Source organism: Aureococcus anophagefferens (genome assembly GCF_000186865.1).
Source record: "Aureococcus anophagefferens unplaced genomic scaffold AURANscaffold_4, whole genome shotgun sequence".
In the NCBI taxonomy this organism is placed as follows: Eukaryota; class Pelagophyceae; order Pelagomonadales; family Pelagomonadaceae; genus Aureococcus; species Aureococcus anophagefferens.
In genome coordinates this window covers 2,611,978-2,634,380 of record NW_008705564.1, presented here as the reverse complement: position 1 = coordinate 2,634,380, position 22,403 = coordinate 2,611,978, and the positions used below count along the sequence as shown (strand labels likewise).

At 66.5% G+C, this 22,403-nt stretch overlaps 1 protein-coding gene across 1 annotated transcript; it reads left to right on the top strand.

Annotated features, from left to right (window-relative positions):
- Nucleotides 1-310: 310 nt before the first annotated feature.
- Nucleotides 311-22,315, top strand: AURANDRAFT_62356 (hypothetical protein; the record flags this gene model as incomplete). The annotated part of the gene is made up of 14 exons (XM_009036248.1): nt 311-974; nt 1,748-5,451; nt 5,567-5,646; nt 6,361-6,636; nt 7,532-7,609; nt 7,820-7,913; nt 8,345-12,530; nt 12,632-16,752; nt 16,819-17,388; nt 17,537-17,754; nt 18,665-19,453; nt 19,669-19,806; nt 20,006-21,304; nt 21,541-22,315. The coding sequence occupies 14 exons, from the start codon at nt 311-313 to the stop codon at nt 22,313-22,315; spliced, it is 16,992 nt and encodes a 5,663-aa protein (XP_009034496.1).
- Between the last annotated feature and the right edge of the window lie 88 nt (nt 22,316-22,403).

Below are 22,403 nucleotides of genomic sequence, written 5' to 3'. Positions count from 1 at the left end.
CTGAGGATCCCCCGGGCGCTGGTGCATCTTGCGCGAGGGCGGGCGCTGGCACCTCAAAGGGGGCGCGGGAGTGACGCGCTACCATTTCGACTCGACGGACGACGTGCCTCCCATCGGGCAGTGGCTGGTGACAACTGGGGTTGGCCACCCTGCCCCGTCGGTCTCCCACGTTGGGGAAGTCGTGCGGGACGACAGCGCGCGGACGCCCGTCGTCCACGAGCGCGTCGGCGGCCTGACCTACGCGGCGTCGGAAGCGCACGCGGTCGCGCGCGGCGGCCGGCTCCTGACGTTAGCGGAGGCGCGGCAGCACATGGGCGGCAAGGCGCTCTGCCCGGGCGACGACCAGTGGTGCGCGGTCGCGGGAAGAGACTGGGTCCAGATCGGCGACCGCCACCACCACCCGGGCAAGTCGCACGTCGTCGACTGCCACCACTACCCGCCCTGGGGCGACGACGCGAACAACGCGACCTACGGCCGGCCGACGTGGAACGCCTACGCGCTCTACGCGACGTCCGGCGGCGGCGGCGGTTTGGACGGCGCCTGGTTCTCCTTTAAGAACGGCGACGAGGCGAACGTCCACGACCGCTTCGAGGCGCGCGAGGCCGGCGGCCGCTTGTACCGCTTCACACGCGGCGGCGCGCCCCTCGACAACTATGCCATCGAGGGGGCGCAGTTGGTCGGCGGCGTCCCGTCCATCGGCACCGTGGTCCCGGCGGCGCTGTTCTTTTTGTACGACAATCTGCGGGCGACGGTGGCGCCCGGCGGCGACATCCTCTGGAGCCACGGCTACACGTCGCGGCGCGAGGGCGCGCCCGCGGCGGAGCGCACGGTCGGCGCGGTCGTCGCGTCGGAAGTCGCCCCGCCGCCCCAGGCGGCCCCGCCACTCGGCGTGGTCGTCCCGCCGGAAGGCGCCCTGCCGCTCGGCGTGGTCGTCGCGACGGCGGCGGTCATTCCCGGCGACGGCGTGATACGCGGTCACGTCTGCGCGCCGCCGGAGGCCGGGCCACTGCCGCTCGTGCAAACCTGCGATCTCCTCCGGCGCGAGCTCGGCTTAGCGGAGGGGTCGGTGCCCGACGTGCTCGCGCGCGCGTGCCAGCAGCTCGGGGTGGCGCCCGAAGGGACCCTTCTGGAGCGCGCGGCGCGGTGTCGCGCGGTCCTCGTCGGCGGCGCGTAAAACCACACATGCCGTTCAAAGACCGCCGAGGGCCAAGCATAAAGGCGCGCTGTCCTCGTCGCTGTCGTCGCGGCGCGTGCGGAGCCGCTCCCCCACGCCGCGGCCACTCCTGAGAGCGCTCCCGGGAAGTCTCCCGGGCGCCGCGGTCAGGGGAAACATCACATTCCTTGCAGACAAAATCCACATGTCTTTCTGCACAACGACTTTAGCTGGCAGCCCGACCTTGTGGGGAGCAACGCGCGCCTGGTCCCAGCCAGAGAGGCCGCGTCGCGCCCCGGGGCCATGCCTCTCAAGGAAGAGGACCCGCGGGTCGCCTATGTCGTCACGCACGCGACGTGCTCCTTCGGCGTCGAGCGCGGGAAGTTCATGAAGAGCTTCCTCACCGAGGACAACATGACGCGCGCGGCCGCGGCGCTGGCGATTTTTTTCCCCGACACGCCGGGGGCCCGGGGCGCGCGCGCGCCGACGCCCGACGGACGGACGCGAGCGGCGAACACGACGGCGGTCGCCGGACGAACGACGCCGGGGGGGGGGGACGCGGACGAAATCGCGCGCGACGCCGTCCGGTCGCAGGCCTCGAGACGTTCTTCGACGACGAGCACGCGATGTGCTTCGTGCTGTCGCCGAACTGCAAGATCGAGAGCGGCTTCCCGAGCAAGTTCAGCACCAAGGGCAAGTCCATGGTCTTCCTCAAGGCCAAGGCGTGCGTCGTCGGCCAGAAGGACGCGGCGAACGAGGCGCTCCTCACGATGGAGGTGCAGGGCAACTCGCCCTTCGAGCACCTGGAACTAATCTCGAGCGAGGTCTTCCTGCCCGTGCTGTCGAACCCGGGGAACCAGCTCAAGTGGGGCGAGGTCGCGACGCGCGAGATCATGGACCGCTTCGTCGCGTTTTTGTCGTCGACGACGATCCTCTGCGGCCACATCAAGGGCGAGACGCGGCTGCCCATGCCCCCGGACGAGCAGTCGAACTCGAACGTGAAGAACCGGATTTCGCTGCTGGAGGGCGCCGTGATCACGTGGACGAAGCAGATCAAGTCCGTGCTCAAGCAGGACCCGGAGAGCCAGCTCAAGCAGGGCAAGGATCCGACGCCGGACGTCGAGATCGAGTTCTGGAAGCACAAGGCGAACAACCTGAATTCCATCTTCGACCAGCTCCAGTCCCAGCGGATCCGGCGCGTGCTCCGGGCGTTGGATTTAGCGAAGTCGACGTACTGCACGACGTTCTCGCGGCTCTGCAAGGAGGTCTACACCGCGCGTTTGGAATCGAACGACAACATGAAGTACTTGAGGACGCTCGAGTTCTGGTTCGGCCGCCTCAACAGCGAGGACGACTTCCCGGGTTTGCAGGAGCTCTTCAAGCCCATGCTCCACATCATCTTGCTCATCTGGAAGAACTCGAAGCACTACAACACGCCCGCGCGCCTCGTCGTGCTCATGCGCGAGATCTGCAACAGTCTGATCAACCAGGCCTGCAAGTACGTCTCCGGCGAGCAGATCTTCCAGCGCATCGAGGCCGAGGAGGCCCAGCTCGCCGTCGACGAGCTCAAGACGACGCTCCACGTCTGCGGCGCCTTCAAGAGCACGTACAAGGAGTACCGGAAGACGGCCGACGCGGAGTGCCCGGCGAACCAGTGGCGCATCCAGAACAACGCGCTCTTCATGCGCCTGGACAGCTTTTTAGAGCGGTGCCACGACATTTTGGATCTGACGCAGACCATCGTCCAGTTCTCGAAACTCTCAAAAATCGAGGTCGGCGGCACGAAGGGCAAGACGCTGACGTCGTCCGTGCAGCAGATCCACCGGGACTTCATGTCCGCGGTGGAGAAGTTCAAGGCCGTGCCCTACGACATCATGGACGTGTCCGCGAAGAAGTTCGACGACGACTTTTATAATTTCCGCTGCGCCATCAAGGAGCTCGAGCGGCGGCTCGGCGCCGTCGTGTCGCTCGCGTTCGACGACTGCGCGACGGTCTACGGCCGCTTCAAACTCTTCGATAGCTTCGAGGGTTTGCTGGAACGGCCCATCATCCAGGACGAGCTCGAGAAGAAGTACGTGTCCCTGGTGCAGTCCTACGGCGTCGACCTGAAGACGGTCCAGGAACTATTTTTGCACTACCGCGACGCGCCGCCGATCAGCTCGAACCTGCCGCCCATCTCCGGGTCGCTGACCTGGTGCCGGGGCCTGCTGGAGCGCATCCGCATCCCCATGGAGAAGCTCATGCAGCTCGACAAGTCGATCCTCGAGCGCGAGGAGGCGAAGGAGGTCACGAAGGTCTACTCGACGATCAAGGCGTCGCTCGAGGAGTACGAGAACCAGAAGATCGAGGAGTGGGGCCGCGACGTCGAGGCGTCGTCCCAGGCGAAGCTCCGGCTGCCCCTCATCGTGCGCTCGCCGGACACGCACTTTTTGTCGGTGAACTTCGACCCCGCGCTCGTGCGGCTGCTCCGGGAGGTGAAATACTTTCTGCTGTTGGGTCTCGCCGTGCCGGACAGCGCGCTCCACATCTACCAGCAGGTCGAGACCTTCCGCACGTGGACGGCCCAGCTCGACATGGTCGTGAGCAAGCACAACACGGATTTGGCGCGGCTCCTGCCCGTCGAGAAGCCGCTGCTCCAGCCCTACCTCGACCGCTTCGACAAGGCCATCGAGGCCGGCCTGTCCCAGCTCAACTGGGAGACGGGGGGTCTAGAGCCCGAGATCGCCAAGCGGCGCGAGTTCATCGACGAGGCCATCTTGGCCGTGGAAACCGTCGACGAGATCACGTGCACGATGAAGGCCAACCTGGAAAAGGTGCAGACCATCATGGAGAAGTGGTCCGCCAAGCCCCTGATGGACCGCAAGGCCAAGCCCCAGGAACTGGAATACTTCGAGCGCGTCTTCAAGCAGTCCAAGGCCACGCGCTACGGCGAAATCAAGGAGGGCGGCAAGGAGATCGAGCGCATGCTCAAGGACACGAACAAGGTGCTCCGCGTGTCGAACGCGTCGCTGGACTGGCGCGCCTACATCGACTTCGTGAACAACATCGTCGTCGACGGCCTGGCGTCCGTGATCACGGTGTCGTTGGAGTACTTCCTGGACCAGATCGACCCCGTGACGATCGCGGAGCAGGCGGGCGCGCAGCTGCCCATGCTCGAGATCAAGCTCGACCTCGTCGACAAGGCGCCCAAGTTCGACCCCGTCATCGGCAGCGCCAACGGCAAGGGCATGCGCGACGTCGCCAACGCCTGGGTCGGCTCCTTCTTCCACGTCGCGACGCTCTTCAAGCGGTTGGACACGGACGGCACGTACATGCGCGAGATGCACACGGACGCGGACGTGTGTTTGCTCATGGCCGTCATCGAGGAGACGCAGCGGCGCAACGAGGACATGCTCATGGAGCTCCGGGAGCAGTTCAACGAGCTGTCGTTCCTCTGGGACACGGACCGCGACGTCTTTTTCAAGGAGTTCACCGAGGGCGCGATCATCGAGAAGGAGCACGCGACCTATTTAGATCTCAAAAAATACGACGAGGCCATCACGAAATATTTGGACGTGGCCGAGCGCGTGAAGCGGACGAAGAGCCCCGCGGACGTCGGCTGGCTCCGCGTGAACACGGCGCCGATCAAGACGTCGCTGCTGGAGCTCGCGGTCATGTGGAAGGAGCTCCACACGCAGTACCTGCGGGACCACCTGATCTCGACGCTGGACCGCTTCGACGGGTTCATGGAGCAGGTGAAGGTCGGCCTGGACCTGCCCGTGGACGACGGCGACCTCGGCAAGCAGAACCTGCGCAAGGTCATGAAGGACATCCTGGAGGTGGGCAAGGCCGAGGTCGTGACCATGGAGATGTTCGACCCGCTGCGCGAGCTCTGCACGCTGCTGAAGCACCACGCGTGCGACATCACGAACGAGGTGATCCCCTCCGTCGTCGAGCTGCGGCGGCGCGCGGAGATTTTGGAGGGCGACGCGTACAACCCGGAGCACACGCCCGACACGTCGGCGTCCAAGGCCGTGCTCGACTACCTCGAGGAGGCGCCCATCAACTGGGAGGCCATCGTGAAGATCAAATACGCGAAGAAGGACGAGATCGCGCCGATCAAGATGAAGGCCGAGGCCGCGCTCAAGGAGGAGCTCGAGCTCTTCTACACGGAGATGCGCGACTTCCGCGGCGACTTCCGCGCCAACGCGCCCTTCGCGCACCAGGGCTTCGCCGAGGAGGCCTACGCGATGATGGACGTCTACGCGAAGCGCCTGTCCGAGTTCGAGCAGTCCGCGAAGGAGTTCAACGCGCAGGAGGTGCGCGCCCCCCGCCGGCCCCGCCTCCCGTCGCGCGCGCCCCGCCGGCCCCGCCTCCCGTCGCGCGCGCCCCGCCGGCCCTGCCTCCCGTCACGCGCGCGCGCCCCAATCGCAGGAGCTCTTCGAATTGAACGTTTCAAAATACCCGGAATTGCCGACGACGCTGTCCGAGCTCAAGCTCCTGCGCGCGCCCGCGTCCATCGGCACGCGCAGAGACCCCGGCGCGCGCTCCCCACGCGCCGCCGCCATCGCGGGGCGGGCGCCCCGGATCATCGCCATGCGCGCGCGCGAAAGTTTCGCGTGGCCGCGACCCCCGGATATTTCGCTTCGGTTCGGCGGGCGAATTCGGGCGCCGGCAATGTCGCTCACGCGCTCGCCCCCCCCCGCAGGCGCGCGCTCTGGGATTTCAAAGCTATGGTGCAGTTCTCGTACACCGGGCACGCGCTCCCGCGTCCCGACGTACTTCGACACGAGTGCATTTTGAGAGTTTCGATCGACGGATTTATTCGGCGGCGGCACGGCCTGCGCTCTCCGGCGGCGGCGCGGTCCGGGCCGACGACGCCCGCCCGCCGGAGCCGTGCTTCGGCGCCGCGGTGTCGGACGAGGACGCCCGGGCGCGGCAGCGCGGCACGGTCTGCTCTCTCCGGCGGTGGCGCCGTCCGGGCCGGCGACGCCCGCCCGCCGGCGCCGTCCGCCCTCTGGCGCCGCGCCGCGGTGTCGGAGATGGCCGCCTCCTCGCTGGCCACGAGGGGCGCCGACACCACCTGCCGCCGTCCAAGGACGGCGGCGTCGCCGGCGCCCGCCGCCGACGACGGCCGCCTCCGGCGGCGAGCTGCCACGCCGCCGACGATCGGAACCGTCTCTCCCGAAACGCGTCGATACCCGAAACTCAACCCGTCTCGCGCGCAGGTGGAAGAAGGCGGCCTGGGCTGAGGTGGACACGGATAAGTTGGAAATGCAAAACAAGGTTTTGCTCAAGTCGCTGCGGTCGTCGGGCAACGTGGATCCGATCATCAAGCAGTGGCAGGTGTATCGCGATATCGAGGACGCGATCAAGAACATGCAAATCGTCTTGCCGCTCGTGAACGACCTCCACTCGGACGCGCTCGCGATGCGCCACTGGGCTTCCCTGGCCAAGGTCTGCGGCGTGGCCAAGGTGGATCCGACGCAAGACGACTTTAAATTGTACGTAGCCGCGTCCGGACGAGCCTACGAACCTTTGACAAACGCGCCCGCGCAGGCACGACATGATGAAGCTCAACCTGCATTTACATGTCGAGGAAGTGCAGGAAGTCGTCGAGACGGCGCAAAAGGAAAAGAAGATCGAGAAGAAGCTCGGCGATATTTCCGGCGCCTGGGCCGTCTTTGAACTCGAGCAAGCCGGGCGGGGCCGACGACGGGTGATTCTACGGCACTTCAATGTGTCGGGGCGTATTTTTTCCGGAACGCCTCGAGGGGGCGCCGCGCTCCGGACGAGAGGGCGCTCCGGGCGTGGCCGCCCCGGGCGGGGGCGTTTTGGATCCTCCGAGGCCGGCCCTTCGGGGCTCGGCCCCGAGAAGCCCCGCGCTCCGAGATTCGCCCGCTCGCCGCACGGCCACGGCTATGGCTCGACGGACCGGGGCGCGAGGCTCGGCGGGCCGGGGCGCGACGGGCCATGGCTCGGCGGGCTACGTCCGCCGAGCGGCGGGCGCGGCGACTGAAGGCCACGGGCGTTTGGAAACCTCCGAGTCTTGCAGCTAGAGGGTACTGCTTCGGCACTCCTTCGGGCTCGCCCTTCGGGGCTGCTCCGAGAAAACCCCGCGGTCCAAGATTCGCCCGCTCGCCGCGCGGCGACGGCGACGGCTCGACGGGCTCGCCGGGCCACGGCCTCGGCGGGCTATTACCCCGCCGGGCCACGGCCTCGCCGGGCCGCGTCGTCGCCGGGCCACGGCCTCGCCGGCCTCGCCGGGCCGCGTCGTCGCCGGGCCGCGTCGTCGCCGGGCCACGGCCTCGCCGGGCCGCGTCGTCGCCGTCGGGGCGATATGATCGGCAGCCGAGATGAGTGGACGACGACGCCGTCTCACCCTCGCTCCCGCCACAGGTACGTGAAGCACAAGGACACGGAGATGTCCATCATCAAGCTCAGCGAGGAGGTCATCGAGGCTTTGGACGCTCATATGTATGCTCTGTGCCGAATTCAACCACTGGTCTGGGTGGTCCTGACCAAACTTCAGAATTCTCTAGTTCGAAAGGTTCGACACAAGCTCTTCGGCTTTGCTTCGAGAACTCAACGAGAGCAATCGATTCGTCCAAAAATCAGCCGAATCGACTTCGATTTGACCGAGTACGCTCACATTGAAGTCGGGTTGAAGATTTGAATTCGACACAGGCTCGAGCTCCAGACCATGCTGGGCATGGGCAAGTTCGTCGAGTTCTTCCGCGCGGGCGTCGAGGACTGGCAGGTGAAGCTGTCGAACGTGCAGGTGACGATCAGCGTCCCTCGGCTGTGACGATTTCGAGAGATTTCGGGTGGGCCGTCGGCCCGCGGCGGCGGCCCGGGCGCGTCGCCGCGGCGGAGGCCGGCGGGGCCGCGTCGCGTCGGCCTCATGACCGACGTCGTCCCGGCGACGCTCCGGCCGGCAAGCCAGTCGCCTGGCGCGCCGGCCGTCGCCGGGAGACGGTCCGAGGCCGGCTACCCCCGCGGGACGCCGACGGCGGGGCCGTGGCGCGCGTCGCGTCGCGGGACGCCGACGGCGGGGCCGCGGCGCGCGTCGCGTCGCGGGACGCCGGCGGCGGCACGGCGCGCGTCGCGGCGCGCGCGGAGGACGGCGAGGCCTACGCGGCCGCGCGCGCGGCCTTTTGGGGCGACGCGCTCGCGAAAACGACGAACAATGGTCACCGATGTGCTTGGTAGGTGACAATCAAGGTCTGGGAGTCCGTGAGCCGGTCCTGGGCGTCGCTCGAGTCCATCTTCCTCAGCAGCGCGGACATCCGCAGCTCCCTCGCGGACGTGACCAAGGTCTTCGAGGGCATCGACGCGGAGTTCAAGGAGATGATGAAGGAGGCCGTCACGGAGCCGAACGTCATCCAGGCGTGCACCGTCGACGGCCGCGAGGCGTCGCTCTCCGCCATGAAGAAGGGCCTCGACAAGTGCCAGAAGTCGCTCAACGAATATTTGGACGTCAAGAAGGCCATCTTTCCCCGGTTTTATTTCGTGTCCGCGGTCGCGCTGCTCGACATGCTCGCGAACGGCACGAACCCGCGGAAGATCATGCCCTACCTCGGCGACTGCTACGACGCCCTGGCGAACCTGCTCTTCGTCAAGAACGAGGACGGCACGGAGAGCTCGTCCAAGGCGAACGTCATGATCGCCAAGGACCGGGAGCAGATCAAGATGCACGAGGAGTTCTCCATGGAGGGCGAGGTCGAGGTCTACCTCAACAAGCTCACGGCGGCCATGCAGCTCACGTTGCGGAACCAGCTCCTGCGGGGCATCGAGGACGGCGTCAACTGGGACGTGGACCCGAACCTGCCGCGGCACAAGTGGTGCTTCAAGTACCCGGCGCAGGTCGTGTTGACGGGGAGCCTCATCTACTGGACGGAGGAGACGGAGCAGAGCTTGGAGGAATTGGAGGCGGGCAAGGAGGACGCCGTGAAGATCGTCTCCCAGAACGTCAAGGACCGCCTCTCGAAGCTCATTTTGCTGGTGCTGGGCGAGCTCACGGGCGAGGAGCGGTGCAAGACGATCACGCTCATCACCATGGACGTGCACGGCCGCGACGTGCTCCAGTCGCTCATCGACACGAAGACGGAGGGCCCGTCGGCGTTCCTGTGGCAGCAGCAGCTGCGCTTCTACTGGGAGCACGACGTCATGGACGTGAACATCAAGATCTGCGACTTCCGGACGAAGTACTTCTACGAGTGGACGGGCAACGTCGGGCGCTTGGTGATTACCGCATTGACGGACCGCTGCTACATCACGCTGACCATGGGCCTGCGCCTCTTCCTCGGCGGCGCGCCCGCGGGGCCCGCGGGCACGGGCAAGACGGAGACGACGAAGGATCTCGCGCGCGCGCTCGCGCTGCCCTGCTACGTCTTCAACTGCAGCGACCAGATGAACTACCAGTCCATGGCCGACATCTTCCGGGGTTTAGCCCAGACGGGCGCCTGGGGCTGCTTCGACGAGTTCAACCGCATCTCCATCGAGGTGCTGTCCGTCGTCGCGACGCAGGTGAAAACCGTCCAGGACGCCATCGTCAAGTTCGCCGTGCCGAGCCGCCGCGACGCCGAGTACCAGAATTTAGCCGCGGGCACGCCGCCCCAGAAGGTCGGCAAGTTCGACTTCTTCGGCACGATCATCGATTTGATCCCGACGTGCGGCTTCTACATCACGATGAACCCGGGCTACGCGGGCCGCACGGAGCTGCCCGAGAACTTGAAGGCGCTGTTCCGCTCCTGCGCCATGATCCGGCCCGATTTGAAACCTATCTGCGAGAACATGCTCATGTCCGAGGGCTTCCAGTCCGCGCAGACGCTCGCGATCAAGTTCGTCACGCTCTACGCGCTCTCCGGCGAGCTATTATCGAAGCAGGCCCACTACGACTGGGGCCTGCGGGCCGTCAAGTCCGTGCTCCGGGTGGCGGGCAAGCTGAAGCGCGGCGAGCCCCACCTCGACGAGGGCCAGATCCTGATGCGCGCGCTCCGCGACTTCAACACGCCCAAGATCCCCGCGCTCGACACGCCCATCTTTTTACGGTTAATCGCCGACCTGTTCATGGGCCTCGAGGTGCCCGTCAAGGTCGACGAGACGCTCAAGGTGAAGATCAACACGGTCGCCGCGGCCGCGGGGCTCCAGGCGGACGACGTCTTCATCCTGAAGACGTGCCAGTTCCAGGAGCTGCTCGACGTGCGCCACTCCGTCATGCTCCTGGGCCCCGCGGGCTGCGGCAAGACGACGATCTGGAAGACGCTCATGGGCACGCACAATCTGGAGAAGCCCAAGAAGACGTGCGTCTACGAGGCCGTGAACCCGAAGGCCGTGTCCGGCGACGAGCTCTACGGCTACATGACGCTATCGAAGGACTGGAAGGACGGCGTGCTGTCCATCATCATGCGCGGCATGGCCAAGAACTTCCAGGACCAGGGCTTCTACGACTACCAGACCTACAAGTGGGTCGTGCTCGACGGCGACATCGACGCGGTCTGGATCGAGTCCATGAACACGGTCATGGACGACAACAAGGTGCTCACCTTGGTCTCCAACGAGCGCGTGCCCCTCTCCGACGCCATGCGCATGGTCTTCGAGATCAACTCGCTCAAGAACGCGACGCCCGCGACGGTGTCGCGCGCGGGCATCTTGTACGTCAACGAGACCGACATCGGCTGGCGGCCCTTCGTCGAGACCTGGCTCGCGCGCAAGGAGAAGGCGGGCTTCCCCCAGCTCGACGCCCAGAACCTCCAGGGCTTCTTCGACAAGTACGTCGACGCGACCATCGCGATGACGCGCAAGGGCTTTAAAGAATGCACGCCCATCCGCCTCATGAACAAGGTGAACACGCTCGTGTACTTATTAGAGGCCCAGCTCGACGCCGTCGCCGCCGGCGAGCTGACGCCGGAGAAGATGGAGGCCGTCTTCGTCTTTTGCCACGTCTGGGCGTTCGGGGGCGCGATGGTCATCGACAAGCAGACGGACTTCCGGAAGCGGTTCAGCGACGAGTTCCTGGCCCAGTTCCCCGCCGTGCGCTACCCCAAGGAGGGCGACGTTTTTGATTATTACTTCGACCCCGCGACGGACTCGCACCTCCACTGGCGCGACTCGCTCGAAAAGTACGCGCCGGAGCCCATCGGCACGGGCCCGGGCGAGACGCCCTTCATGGCGCTCAACGTGGAGACCGTGGACTCGAAGCGCACGAAGTACCTCATCGACGTGCTCGCGCGGGGCGCGCACAACGTCATGCTCGTCGGCACCGCGGGCACGGGCAAGACGGCGACGATCGACAAGTACCTGAGCGGCCTCGACAAGGACGCGGACGGCATCCTGTCCTACAACATCGTCATGTCCTACTACACGGACAGCGCCAAGCTCCAGGTGGACCTGGAGCTGCCCATCGACAAGCGCGCGGGCCGCATGTTCGGCCCCCCCGCGACGAAGCGGCTCATCTACTTCATCGACGATCTCAATTTACCGTACCTCGAGACGTACGGCACGCAGAACTCGATCGCGCTCCTGACGCAGCAGATGCAGCACGGCACGATCTTCGACCGCGCCGATTTGGGGTTCCGCAAGGAGATCGTCGACGTCCAGTTCATCACGGCGATGAACCCGACGGCGGGCTCGTTCGAGATCTGCGAGCGGTGCCAGATCCACTTCGCGACGTTCTCCTGCTCCATGCCGTCGACCGACGACCTCCAGACCATCTACGAGCAGATCTTCTCCGGCCACCTGTCGTCCTTCGAGAGCGGCGCCGCGGGATCGTCGGCCGCGATCGTCACCGCGGCGATCAAGTTCGTCGACAAGGTCGCGACGAAGTTCCTCCCGACGTCCATCCGTTTTACCTACTTCTGGACCATGCGCGAGATGTCGAACATCTTCCAGAACGTGTGCCTCGCCAAGCCCCAGTACTACGGCACCGCGACGGACGTCACGAAGCTCTGGGCGCACGAGTGCCGCCGGGTGATGTCCGACCGTTTAGTGACAACAGAAGAAGTCCAGGTCATGAACGACATGATCGCCGAGGTCTTCAAGGGCGAGCTGAAGGCCCTGGGCGTCGCCGAGGACGTGTTGCTGGAGGAGCCCGTGCCCTGCATCTTCACGACGTTCACCGCGAAGGAGCCCGACGGCGCGTACCGGCCCATCGAGTCCATGGAGCAGCTCAAGCACGTGCTGGACGCGAAGCTGATCGAGTACAACGAGTCCAACGCCATGATGGACCTCGTGCTCTTCGACGACGCCATGCGCCACATCTCGCGCATCGCGCGCATCATCGCCAACCCGGCGGGCAACGCGATGCTCATCGGCGTCGGCGGCAGCGGCAAGCAGTCCCTGTCGAAGCTCGCGGCGTTCATCTGCGGCTACGAGACGCGGCAGCTCGCCGTTACCGGTGCTTATTCCGTGGCGGACCTGAAGGAGGACATCAAGAACTTTTACACGCTGACGTGCGCCAAGGACACGCCGACGGTTTTTCTATTGACGGACACGCAGATCGTCACTCGCTCCGGAACGAGATGAAGGCGAACGCGCCGCTGCTCAACCCCGACGACCCGGACGACAGCAAGGCTTATCTCATTCAGAAGTTCCGCCAGCGCTTTAAATTGGTGCTGGCCTTCTCGCCCGTCGGCGACGTCTTTAGGATTCGCGCGCGCCGCTTCCCGGGTTTGATCAACTGCACGGCCATCGACTTCTTCCACCCCTGGCCCCACCAGGCGCTCGTGTCCGTGGCGAACCGCTTTTTAGCCGACATCGAGTTCGACCCGCCGGAGCTCATGGGCAAGCTCGCGCTCCACATGGCCAAGGAGCACCTCACCGTGACGACGGCGTCGGAGAACTACAAGAAGACGCAGCGGCGCTACAACTACGTGACGCCCAAGTCCTTTTTGGAATTGATCGGCTTCTACAAGTACATCTTCCAGGAGAAGCGCACGGAGGTCCAGCGCCAGATCGACCGGTTGGACGTGGGCCTGTCGACGCTGAAGAAGACGTCCGCGGACGTCGACGAGCTCCAGATCGACCTGAAGCGGACGATGGTCACCGTCGAGGAGAAGAAGCTCGCGACGGACGAGCTGCTCAAGGAGATGGGCGTGAGTCGCGCGGCGGCGGAGAAGGAGAAGGAGCTGGCGAACGTCGAGAAGGAGAAGGCGACGGCCGCGTCCGACTCCGCGCTCGAGATCAAGACGTCCGCCGAGGGCGAGCTCGCGGAGGCGGAGCCGGCCATGCGCGCGGCCGCCGACGCCGTCGAGTGCCTCGACAAGTCCATGCTCACGGAGCTGAAATCGCTGCCGAAGCCGCCGGCGGGCGTCGAGAAGGTCACGGCCGCGTGCCTCATTTTGCTGGAGCACGAGTACCGGAACATGCTCAAGTGGGACCGCGCGAAGAAGATGATGGCCAACGTCGACCAGTTCAAGAACTCGCTCAAGGCCTACGACGGCCGCACGATCCCCGAGGACGAGGTCAAGAAGGTCGAGGTCTTCACGCTCGACCCGGACTTCACGCCCGACAACATGCGAAGTAAGTCCGCGGCCGCGGCGAACTTGTGCACCTGGGTCGTCAACATCTACGGGTTCAACCGCATCTACGTCAAGGTGAAGCCTTTGATGGACGCCCTCGAGGCCGCGAACGAGTCCAAGGCCGCGGCGGACAGCGCGCTCGCGACGGCCGAGGGCAAGGTCGCGGCCGTCGAGGCGGAGCTCCAGAAGCTCCAGGACAAGTTCGAGGCGGCGACGGAGGAGAAGGCCGCCGTCGAGGCCCAGGCCGAGGCGTGCCTCGACCGTTTAGGACTGGCGGAGCGTCTCGTGAGCGGCCTCTCGTCCGAGAACACGCGGTGGGGCAACGAGATCGAGCACCTCAAGCACTCGACGACGGCGCTCGTCGGCGACTGCATGATCGCCGCGGGCTTCGTCAGCTACGTCGGCGCCTTCGACCAGGCGAACCGCGAGGAGCTCTGGCAGAACGTCTGGTTGACGGATTTGCGGGAGCAGGCCGTGCCCATGTCCGAGACCATCGACCCTTTGAGCATCCTCATCACGGAGAGCGACACGTCCCGCATGGTGTCCCAGGGCCTGCCCGAGGACCGCATCTCCATCGAGAACGGCGCCATCATCCTCATGTGCAAGCGGTGGCCCCTGATCATCGACCCGCAGGTCCAGGGCATCAAGTGGCTCAAGTCCAAGCAGGAGAAGGACGGCTACGTGCCCTGCCTCATGACCCAGAAGAACTGGATCCGGTCCATGCGCACGGGCATCTCCGACGGCATGGCCGTCATCATCGAGAATCTGGGCGAGGACATCGACGCGACGCTCGACCCCGTGCTCTCGCGCGCGATCTACAAGAAGGGCTCGTCGCTCTACATCAAGTTCGGCGGCGAGGAGATCTCCTACGACCCGGCGTTCACGCTCTACATGCAGACGAAGCTCGCGAACCCGCACTACAAGCCCGAGATCGCCGCGCAGTGCACACTCATCAACTTCATCGCGACGGAGCGCGGCTTGGAGGACCAATTGTTGGCCAAGGTCGTCGGCGTCGAGCGCCCGGACCTGGAGGAAGAGACCCAGCGGCTCACGGACGAGGCCTGCAAGTTCAAGCTCCAGCTCCACGAGCTCGAGAACGACCTGCTCGAGCGCCTCGCGAACGCGCCCGACGACATCCTCAGCGACGTGCCCCTCATCGAAGGTTTAGAATCTACAAAAAAGACGTCCAAGGAGATCGAGACGGCGCTGGAGGCGGGCAAGAAGGCGCGCGACTCCATCAACATCGCGCGCGAGGTCTACCGCAAGGAGGCGTCCGAGGGCGCGATGCTCTACTTCCTGCTCACGAAGCTCTGCGCCATCGACCACATGTACCAGTACTCGCTGGACTCTTTTGTTACTTTTTTCCTCAAGTCCATCTCCAAGGCCGTGCCCGCGGAGAAGGTGGAAGATAGAGTGAACAATTTGGTGACGTCGCTCCGGCTCACGATCTACACGTGGGTCGCGCGGGGCCTCTTCGAGCGCCACAAGCTCATCTTCCTGTCGACGCTGACCTTCAACCTGATGAAGCGGGGCACGCTCGGCGAGGACAATTTGGTGGACGAGATCCAGTTCCAGTTCCTGCTGCGGGGCCCGCGGAAGACGGGCGAGGAGAACCCGCTGATCGCGTGGCTGCCGACGTCCGCGTGGGACTCGTGCCAGGCGCTGGCGGAGCTCGAGGAGTTCGGCAAGCTGCCCAGCGATTTAGTAGAAGCAGCCCCGCGCTTCCGCGAGTGGTACAACCACATCTCGCCCGAGTCCGAGAAGCTGCCGCTCGACTGGGCGCAGCTGGACCGGCCGGACAAGGCGTTCCGGAAGATGCTGGTGGTCAGGTCGCTGCGGCCGGACCGCATGATCGCGTCGCTGTCGCGGTTCATCCGGGGCACGCTGCCCGGGGGCAACGGCTACGTGGACTGCGACAACTCGCTGAATTCCGTGGAGATTTTGCGGCAGTCGTTCGCGGACTCGACGCCGCAGACGCCCATCTACTTCATCCTCTCGCCCGGCGCGAACGTCGTCGCGGATTTAGACGTGATCGCGTTGGAGAACGGCTTCGAGGCGGGCACGTCCTACTTCAACGTGTCCATGGGCCAGGGCCAGGACAAGATCGCGATGTCGTACCTGGAGTCCGCGCACCGGAACGGGTCCTGGGTCATCCTGAACAACATCCATTTGATGCCGCGGTGGTTGTTGGAGCTGGAGAAGAAGCTGGATTCCTTCGGCGACGCGTCGCACCAGAATTTCCGGCTGTTCCTGTCCAGCGACCCGTCGAAGGGCATCCCCATCGGCGTCCTGAACCGGTGCATCAAGCTCACGAACGAGCCGCCGGGGGGGCTCAAGGCGAACCTGAAGCGCGCCTTCTGCTTCTTCTCCCGCGAGGCCTTCGAGGAGATGGACTCGAAGACGAAGTCTATTCTTTTTGGTTTGTGCCATTTCCACGCGGTCATGATGGAGCGGAAGATGTACGGGCCCATGGGCTTCAACATGATGTACCCGTTCGCCATCGGCGACCTGCGGGACTCCGCCGTGATCCTGTCGAACTACATGGAGAACAGCGGCGGCGGCAAGATCCCCTGGCAGGACCTCAAGTACCTCTTCGGCGAGATCATGTACGGCGGCCACATCGTCAACGACTTCGACCGGCTGCTCTGCGGCACGTACCTCGACTTCTTCATGAAGGACGAGCTCCTGGACGAGGCGGAGATGTACCCCTACGCCGAGGACGAGAAGGGCACGTCGTTCATGTGCCCCGCGCCGACGTCGTACGAGAAGTATTTGGAGCACATCGACGTCACGCTGACGACGGACACGCCCGTGGCCTTCGGGCTGCACCCCAACGCGGAGATCGATTTTAGGACGACCCAGTCCGAGGTCATGTTCCGCACGCTCGTCGAGCTCCAGCCGCGGACGGCCGGCGGCGACTCGGAGGGCGCGATGTCGCCGACGGAGATGGCGAACGCGAAGCTCGACGACATCATGGACCGCTTCGGCGAGAAGCGCTTCGATGTGGACGACCTGAGCGCGTCGCTGGACGAGAAGGGGCCCTACCAGAACGTGTTCCTCCAGGAGATGGAGGTCATGAACAAGTTATTGGGCGAGATCGTCCGATCCTTGAAGGAGCTCGCGCTCGGCTTCAAGGGCGAGCTCACGATGTCCGACGCCATGGAGGCCGTCATGAACTCGCTCTACATGGACACGGTGCCCGGCAAGTGGGTCAAGTTCAGTTGGCCGTCGCGGAAGGCGCTGAGCGGCTGGCTCACGAACTTCATGGCGCGGCTCACGCAATTGGAGGACTGGAGCAACAACCCCGCGGAGATCCCCAAGTGCACCTTCCTCTCTTATCTGGTCAACCCCCAGTCCTTCCTCACGGCCGTGAACCAGGTCGCGGCGCAGAAGAACCAGTGGGAGCTCGACAAGTTGGTGTCGTTCTCCGACGTGACGCGCTACGCGACGTTCGACAAGGTCGAGGCCGTGAGCCGCGAGGGCGCCTACATCGGGGGCCTCAACATGCAGGGCGCGCGCTGGGACGTGTCCAACGCCGTCATCGACCGCTCCAAGCCCAAGGAGATGTTCTGCGCGATGCCCGTCATGTCCGTCAAGGGCCTCGCCGTCGATAAGGCCGACTTCACGGGCATGTACAACTGCCCCGTCTACAAGACGGAGCAGCGCGGGCCCACCTTCGTCTACTGCGCCAACCTCCGCACGAAGAGCCCCTTCGGCCGCTGGGTCCTCGCGGGCGTCGCGCTCATCCTCGAGCTGACGACCTAGGGGCCGCCGCGCCGCGATCTTCCCGTTCGCGCCCGGCCCCCGTCGTAAGGTGGCTTCTCCATTTTAGCGCAGGTCGAAGGGGCTCGGCGACCGGGCCGACTCCCGCCGGAGGTCGTAGGGCGGCGACTCGCTCCGGGGCAACATCGCGTCCCAGAGGCCGCAGCACGCCGCGGGCGCGCCGCGGCGCCGCGGCGGCGCGCCGCCGCCGCCGCCGTGGGCGCGCCAGGGCGCCTGGCACGGCGAGGACGTCAGGCTCCGGTCGCGCGAGTTCCGGGACCACATGGGCGACTCGAAATCCCTCGCTTCGGCGCGGTTCGACCGCAGGCTGTCGAAGAGGTCCCGGAGCCGCTCGAAGGACGCGGCCGCGCGCGACATGGACCGCGGCACGGCCGCGCGCGCCGCCAGCGCCTGCCGCAGGCCCAGGACCTCGTGCTCGAGCCGCGCCTTGTCGCGCGCGAGCCGCGCGTGGTCCGCCTCGAGCACCGCGCGGCTCGCGGCCGACGCCGCGGCGAGCGCGTCGCCGACGGCGCCGGCGCCGCACTGCCGCTCGGCGTCGGCCGCCGCGGCGCGCGCCTCGACGCCGTCGCGGAACGCGTAGACGACGTCCCGCGAGCCGGCGACGTCCGCGACGAGGCGGTCGCAGAACTCGGAGACGATCGCGAGGAAGCCCGGCAGCGCCGGCTGCGGCGACTTGCGCGCCGCGCCGTCGAGCGCGCGGCTCCGGCCCTCGGGCGACCGCCCGAGCGAGCTCTCGGGCGTCCGCGAGCGCCGCGACGCGTCGAGACCGCCGCGGAGCGAGTCGTCGAGGGACCGCGAGTCGACGGCCGGCGAGTGCTCGAGGGACCGCGGCCGGAAGCGCGCGCCGCTCCGCGACCCGTCGAGCGACTCGGTCTCGCGCGGCTCGACGACCGTGACGCGCCGGCCGGAGTTGCTCCCGTCGAGGGACCGCGTGTCCCGCGGCGGCGTCGACAGCGCCGCGGCGCGCTCCGGCGTCATGTTTGCCGCGGTCTTGGGGTGTTGTTGCGCTCCGCGACTCGTCCCGAACCTCTTGGGCTGTTGTTGCGCTCCGCGACTCGTCCCGAACCTGCGTCGACGTCGGCGCACACTGCGGCAAGGCACTCTGAAACAGTGTGTCCAGCCTGGCTCGATTCGCGCAATCTTCAAGGAGGGCAACATTGGCGCGGCCGCTTTATCGTGCTGCTGAGGCCCGCACAAGGAGCCAACGCTGCCCGGGCCCGCCCGGAAGCCGTCGGGCCATGGCCGTGGGTCCGGCCGTCGCCGACGACGAGGGCTCCGTGGGGTCCGATGCGTCGCGCGGGCGGAAGAAGGGCGGCACGCCCAAGCCGGCGCCGGGCGGCAAGCGGAACACGGTCGCCGGGGGCCGCGAGTCGCGCGCGTCGACGTCGGCGTCGAAGAAGGCGCGGGGCACGATGCGGCGGGCGACGCGCAAGGTGACGATGATGGCGGGCATGGCCAAGAAGGACGGCGACGCCGGCGGCGACGACGACGAAGCGGCGAAGAAGAAGAAGAAGGCGTCCGCGCGGAAGCGGGCGTCGACGCGCGCGCCGTACCGCAAGCCCAAGGACGGCGAGTGGGTCGAGGTCTGGTACGACCTGCGGCGCAAGCAGGACGCCCTCGGCCAGCGCTGGCAGCGCTGGCCGCGCAACGAGCCCGGACGGCGCGCGACGCTCTTCGGGAGCACGCTCTATTCCACGAAACGGGACCACCTCGCGTCCAACGGCTTCTACGCGCACCGCACGACGCACTGCCTCGGCGACCCCGGCGACCCCATCCCGCCCGAGTGGCTCATGATCCGCCCGAGCCGCTACGAGGAGATCATCATGCGCGCGACGGTCGAGGAGAACTGGCTGCTGGAGATGATGGTCGAGCGCCAGCTCAAGAGCCTGTGCCGGAACCGCGGCGCGCTGACCATCTTCCACCGCTTCGACGAGGACGGGTCCGGGGAGCTGGACGGGAGCGAGTTCCGGTCCATGCTCAAGTCCGTCGGCGAGGAGGTCGACGACAAGAAGGTCGAGTGGCCGCCGGGGCGGGAACACGGAGCGACGCGCCCGACTTCAAAGGGCTCCGCTCTCGGCCGCGTTCGACTCGTTTCGGCCGATTTGTGGACGAGCGATCATCCCTCGGGGCGGTCTCGACGCGTGGATGCCTTTTTCCGGAACGCGCGCGCGCGGCACGCGCACGCGGCACGCGCACGTCGAAGCGGCGTCGCATCTCCCTCGTCCCGCCCAGGTGGCTGCTGGGCGTGCTCGACAAGGACGGCGGCGGGTCCGTCGACTTCGCCGAGTTCGCCAAGTTCGTCGGGCGGCCGGACCGCGTCGGCGTGTCCTGCACCTACGAGGACCACAAGCTGCACCTGCTGGACCCTGTGTGGAATTCAACCACTGGTTTGGGTGGTCCTGACCAAACTTCAGAATTCTCTAGCTCGATCAAATCGAAGTCGATTCGGCTGATTTTTGGACGAATCGATTGCTCTCGTCGAGTTCTCGAAGCACAGCCGAAGAAATTGCGTCGAAACTGTCGCATACGCTCACATTGAAGTCGGGTTGAGGATTTGAATTCCACACAGGCTGGACCTAAAAGAAGCGCTGCTGCGGCTCTACGACCCGAAGCGCATCGCGCCCAAGTTCCACCCGCTCTACACGCTACGCAACCTCGCGAAGCGCGAGTCGCTCAAGTTCGAGCCCTGCATCCGCAAGCATTTGAATTTTTTGTGGAAGAAGATCGACACGGACCTGAGCGGGCGCATCGAGCCCGAGGAGTACGTCGTCATGCACTTCCAGATCTGCACGGTCATGCTCGAGCTCGCGTCGTTGCCCGAGAAGCTCGCGCCCGGCGGCAAGATCGACGTCAAGGAGCACCGGAAGCTCGCGTTGGAGGACTGGGAGATCGACCACCAGGGCATGGGGTTTTTGGACTACGGCCGCTTCGCGTCCTGCTGGTTCCAGATCGCGGACCAGTTCACGGAGAAGATCTCGCTCGACGAGTACGACTCCTTCCTGGGGACGATCATCTCCAAGCTCTACCCGCCGCCCGCGGAGGAGGCGAGCCTCGACGAGGCCGCGGGCGCGCGGCCCGAGACCGCCGCGGAGATCGCGGAGCGCGAGGCCCAGGAGGAGGAGGACCGGCGGGCCGAGGAGGCCGCGGAGGAGGAGCGGCTGCGCAACGAGGAGCTGGAGCGCATCGCCGCGGAGGAGCGCGCGATGCACCGGCGCGCGACGACGCTCCAGACGTTGTACCGCGTTTCCTTGGCCAAAGAAAAACTCAAAATGAAGCGGCTCGAGGCGGAGTTGTTGCGGCGGTCGCTGCCGACGTGCGACCTGACCGAGCTCGACCTCATGATCGACGAGGACGCGATCCTGCACCCGGCGACGTTCCTGCCGGCCTTCTCCTTTCCCATGATACGGGACCCGACGCCCGAGGTCAGCGACGCCGAGAGCGAGGTGGCGGAGGTCGAAGAGGAGGAGGCGGCGGCGGAGGTGGAGGAGGAGGTCGCGGCGGAGGCGGAGGCGACGGGCCCGTCGGAGGCCGACGTCGCGCGGATGAAGCAGCGCCTCGAGGGCATGCGGCTCAAGCGCGCGATGAAGCGCGTGTCCACGGTCATCTTCAAGAACCTCATATTACCAAGCCGCATGCGCGGCGACGGCGAACAGCGCGGCGCCTACTCCGGGCCGCGCGCGTCGCGGTTCACGGGCGGCGGCTGGTCCGACGTGTCCAGCGACACGGACTACGGCTCCGAGGACGAGACCATGCCCGTGAAGCCGCGCCAGCTGCCCTGCGTGAACTGCCGCGGCGTCGTCGCCTGCGCGTGCGAGACGGACAAGTTCCGCGCGCACCACAAGGTCGTCCTCGAGCGGCGGCGCCGCGCGTCCTTCGACGACGCGGACCCCTTCGGCTTCCCGAGGCCCCGCGCAGGGCAGGAAAAGGGTGCGAAATTCCCAACTTCAAAGGCTCATATCTCGGTCGTTTCCCACTCGCTTTGGCTGATATTTGGACGAGTGATCATCTCTCGGAACGGCCTCGAACGTGAACGTCTTTCTTTGGAACGCGCGCGCGCGAAATACCCACGTTGAAGCGACGTTGAATCACCCTTTTCCTGCCCAGGCCCCGCGACGGCGCGCCGGGCATCACGGCGGAGCGCATCGCCGAGCTGGTCGAGGACCGCGCGGCGCTCGAGCACTACCACAGCCGGAACAACGAGGCGACGCAGCAGTTCGCGTCGCGGCTGCGCAGCCTCGAGTCGCGGAACCGCCTCGAGCGCTTCGAGGCGTCCCAGAGCGGCCGGCCCAAGAAGACCAACCGCGGGGCCGTGCTCATGAAGCGCGACGGCGGCGCGCGGGCCCCGCGGCCGTCCGGGACGCGCGACGTCGACGGAAAAGCGCGGCACCGCCTCAGCGGGCAGGCCACCCGCGCGAATTCGCCGGTCCCGGGCCCGCCGCCGCGCCGGAAGCCGCGGCCGGGCGTCGCGAGCCGCGACGACGGCGGCGACGAGCCGCGCGACGAGCCGCCGCGGCGGAAGCCGCGGGCGAAGCCGCCGCCGCCCCGCATCGTCGGCGACGTCGTCCACTTCCAGGGGTCCATCGACTCGGCGTCCCTCGAGGACTCGCTGCCCTGGCAGCCGGACAACACGTCCATCGCCTGGGACTACGTCGAGGCCGTGCCCACGGAGCTCAAGGACGCGCTCAAGCTGCAGCAGGCGCGCGCGCGGTCCCGGGACAGCCGCGAGGCCCGCGCGGACCTGCCCGCGGCCGACGCGACCTCGAAGACCGACGACTCCCGCTTCCCGCGGACGCTCGCGCGGACGTCGTCCGCGTCCGCGGCGACGGCGACGCGCTGGGGCTCCATGGCCCGCGACGCGTCGTCGAACTCCCTGTTCTAACGGTCTCTTTCGCGGGGGTGCGGGGTCTGTTTTTCCGTCGACTGGGCGACGCGGCCTTGGCATCGCGCTCCCGAGCTCCCCCCCCCCG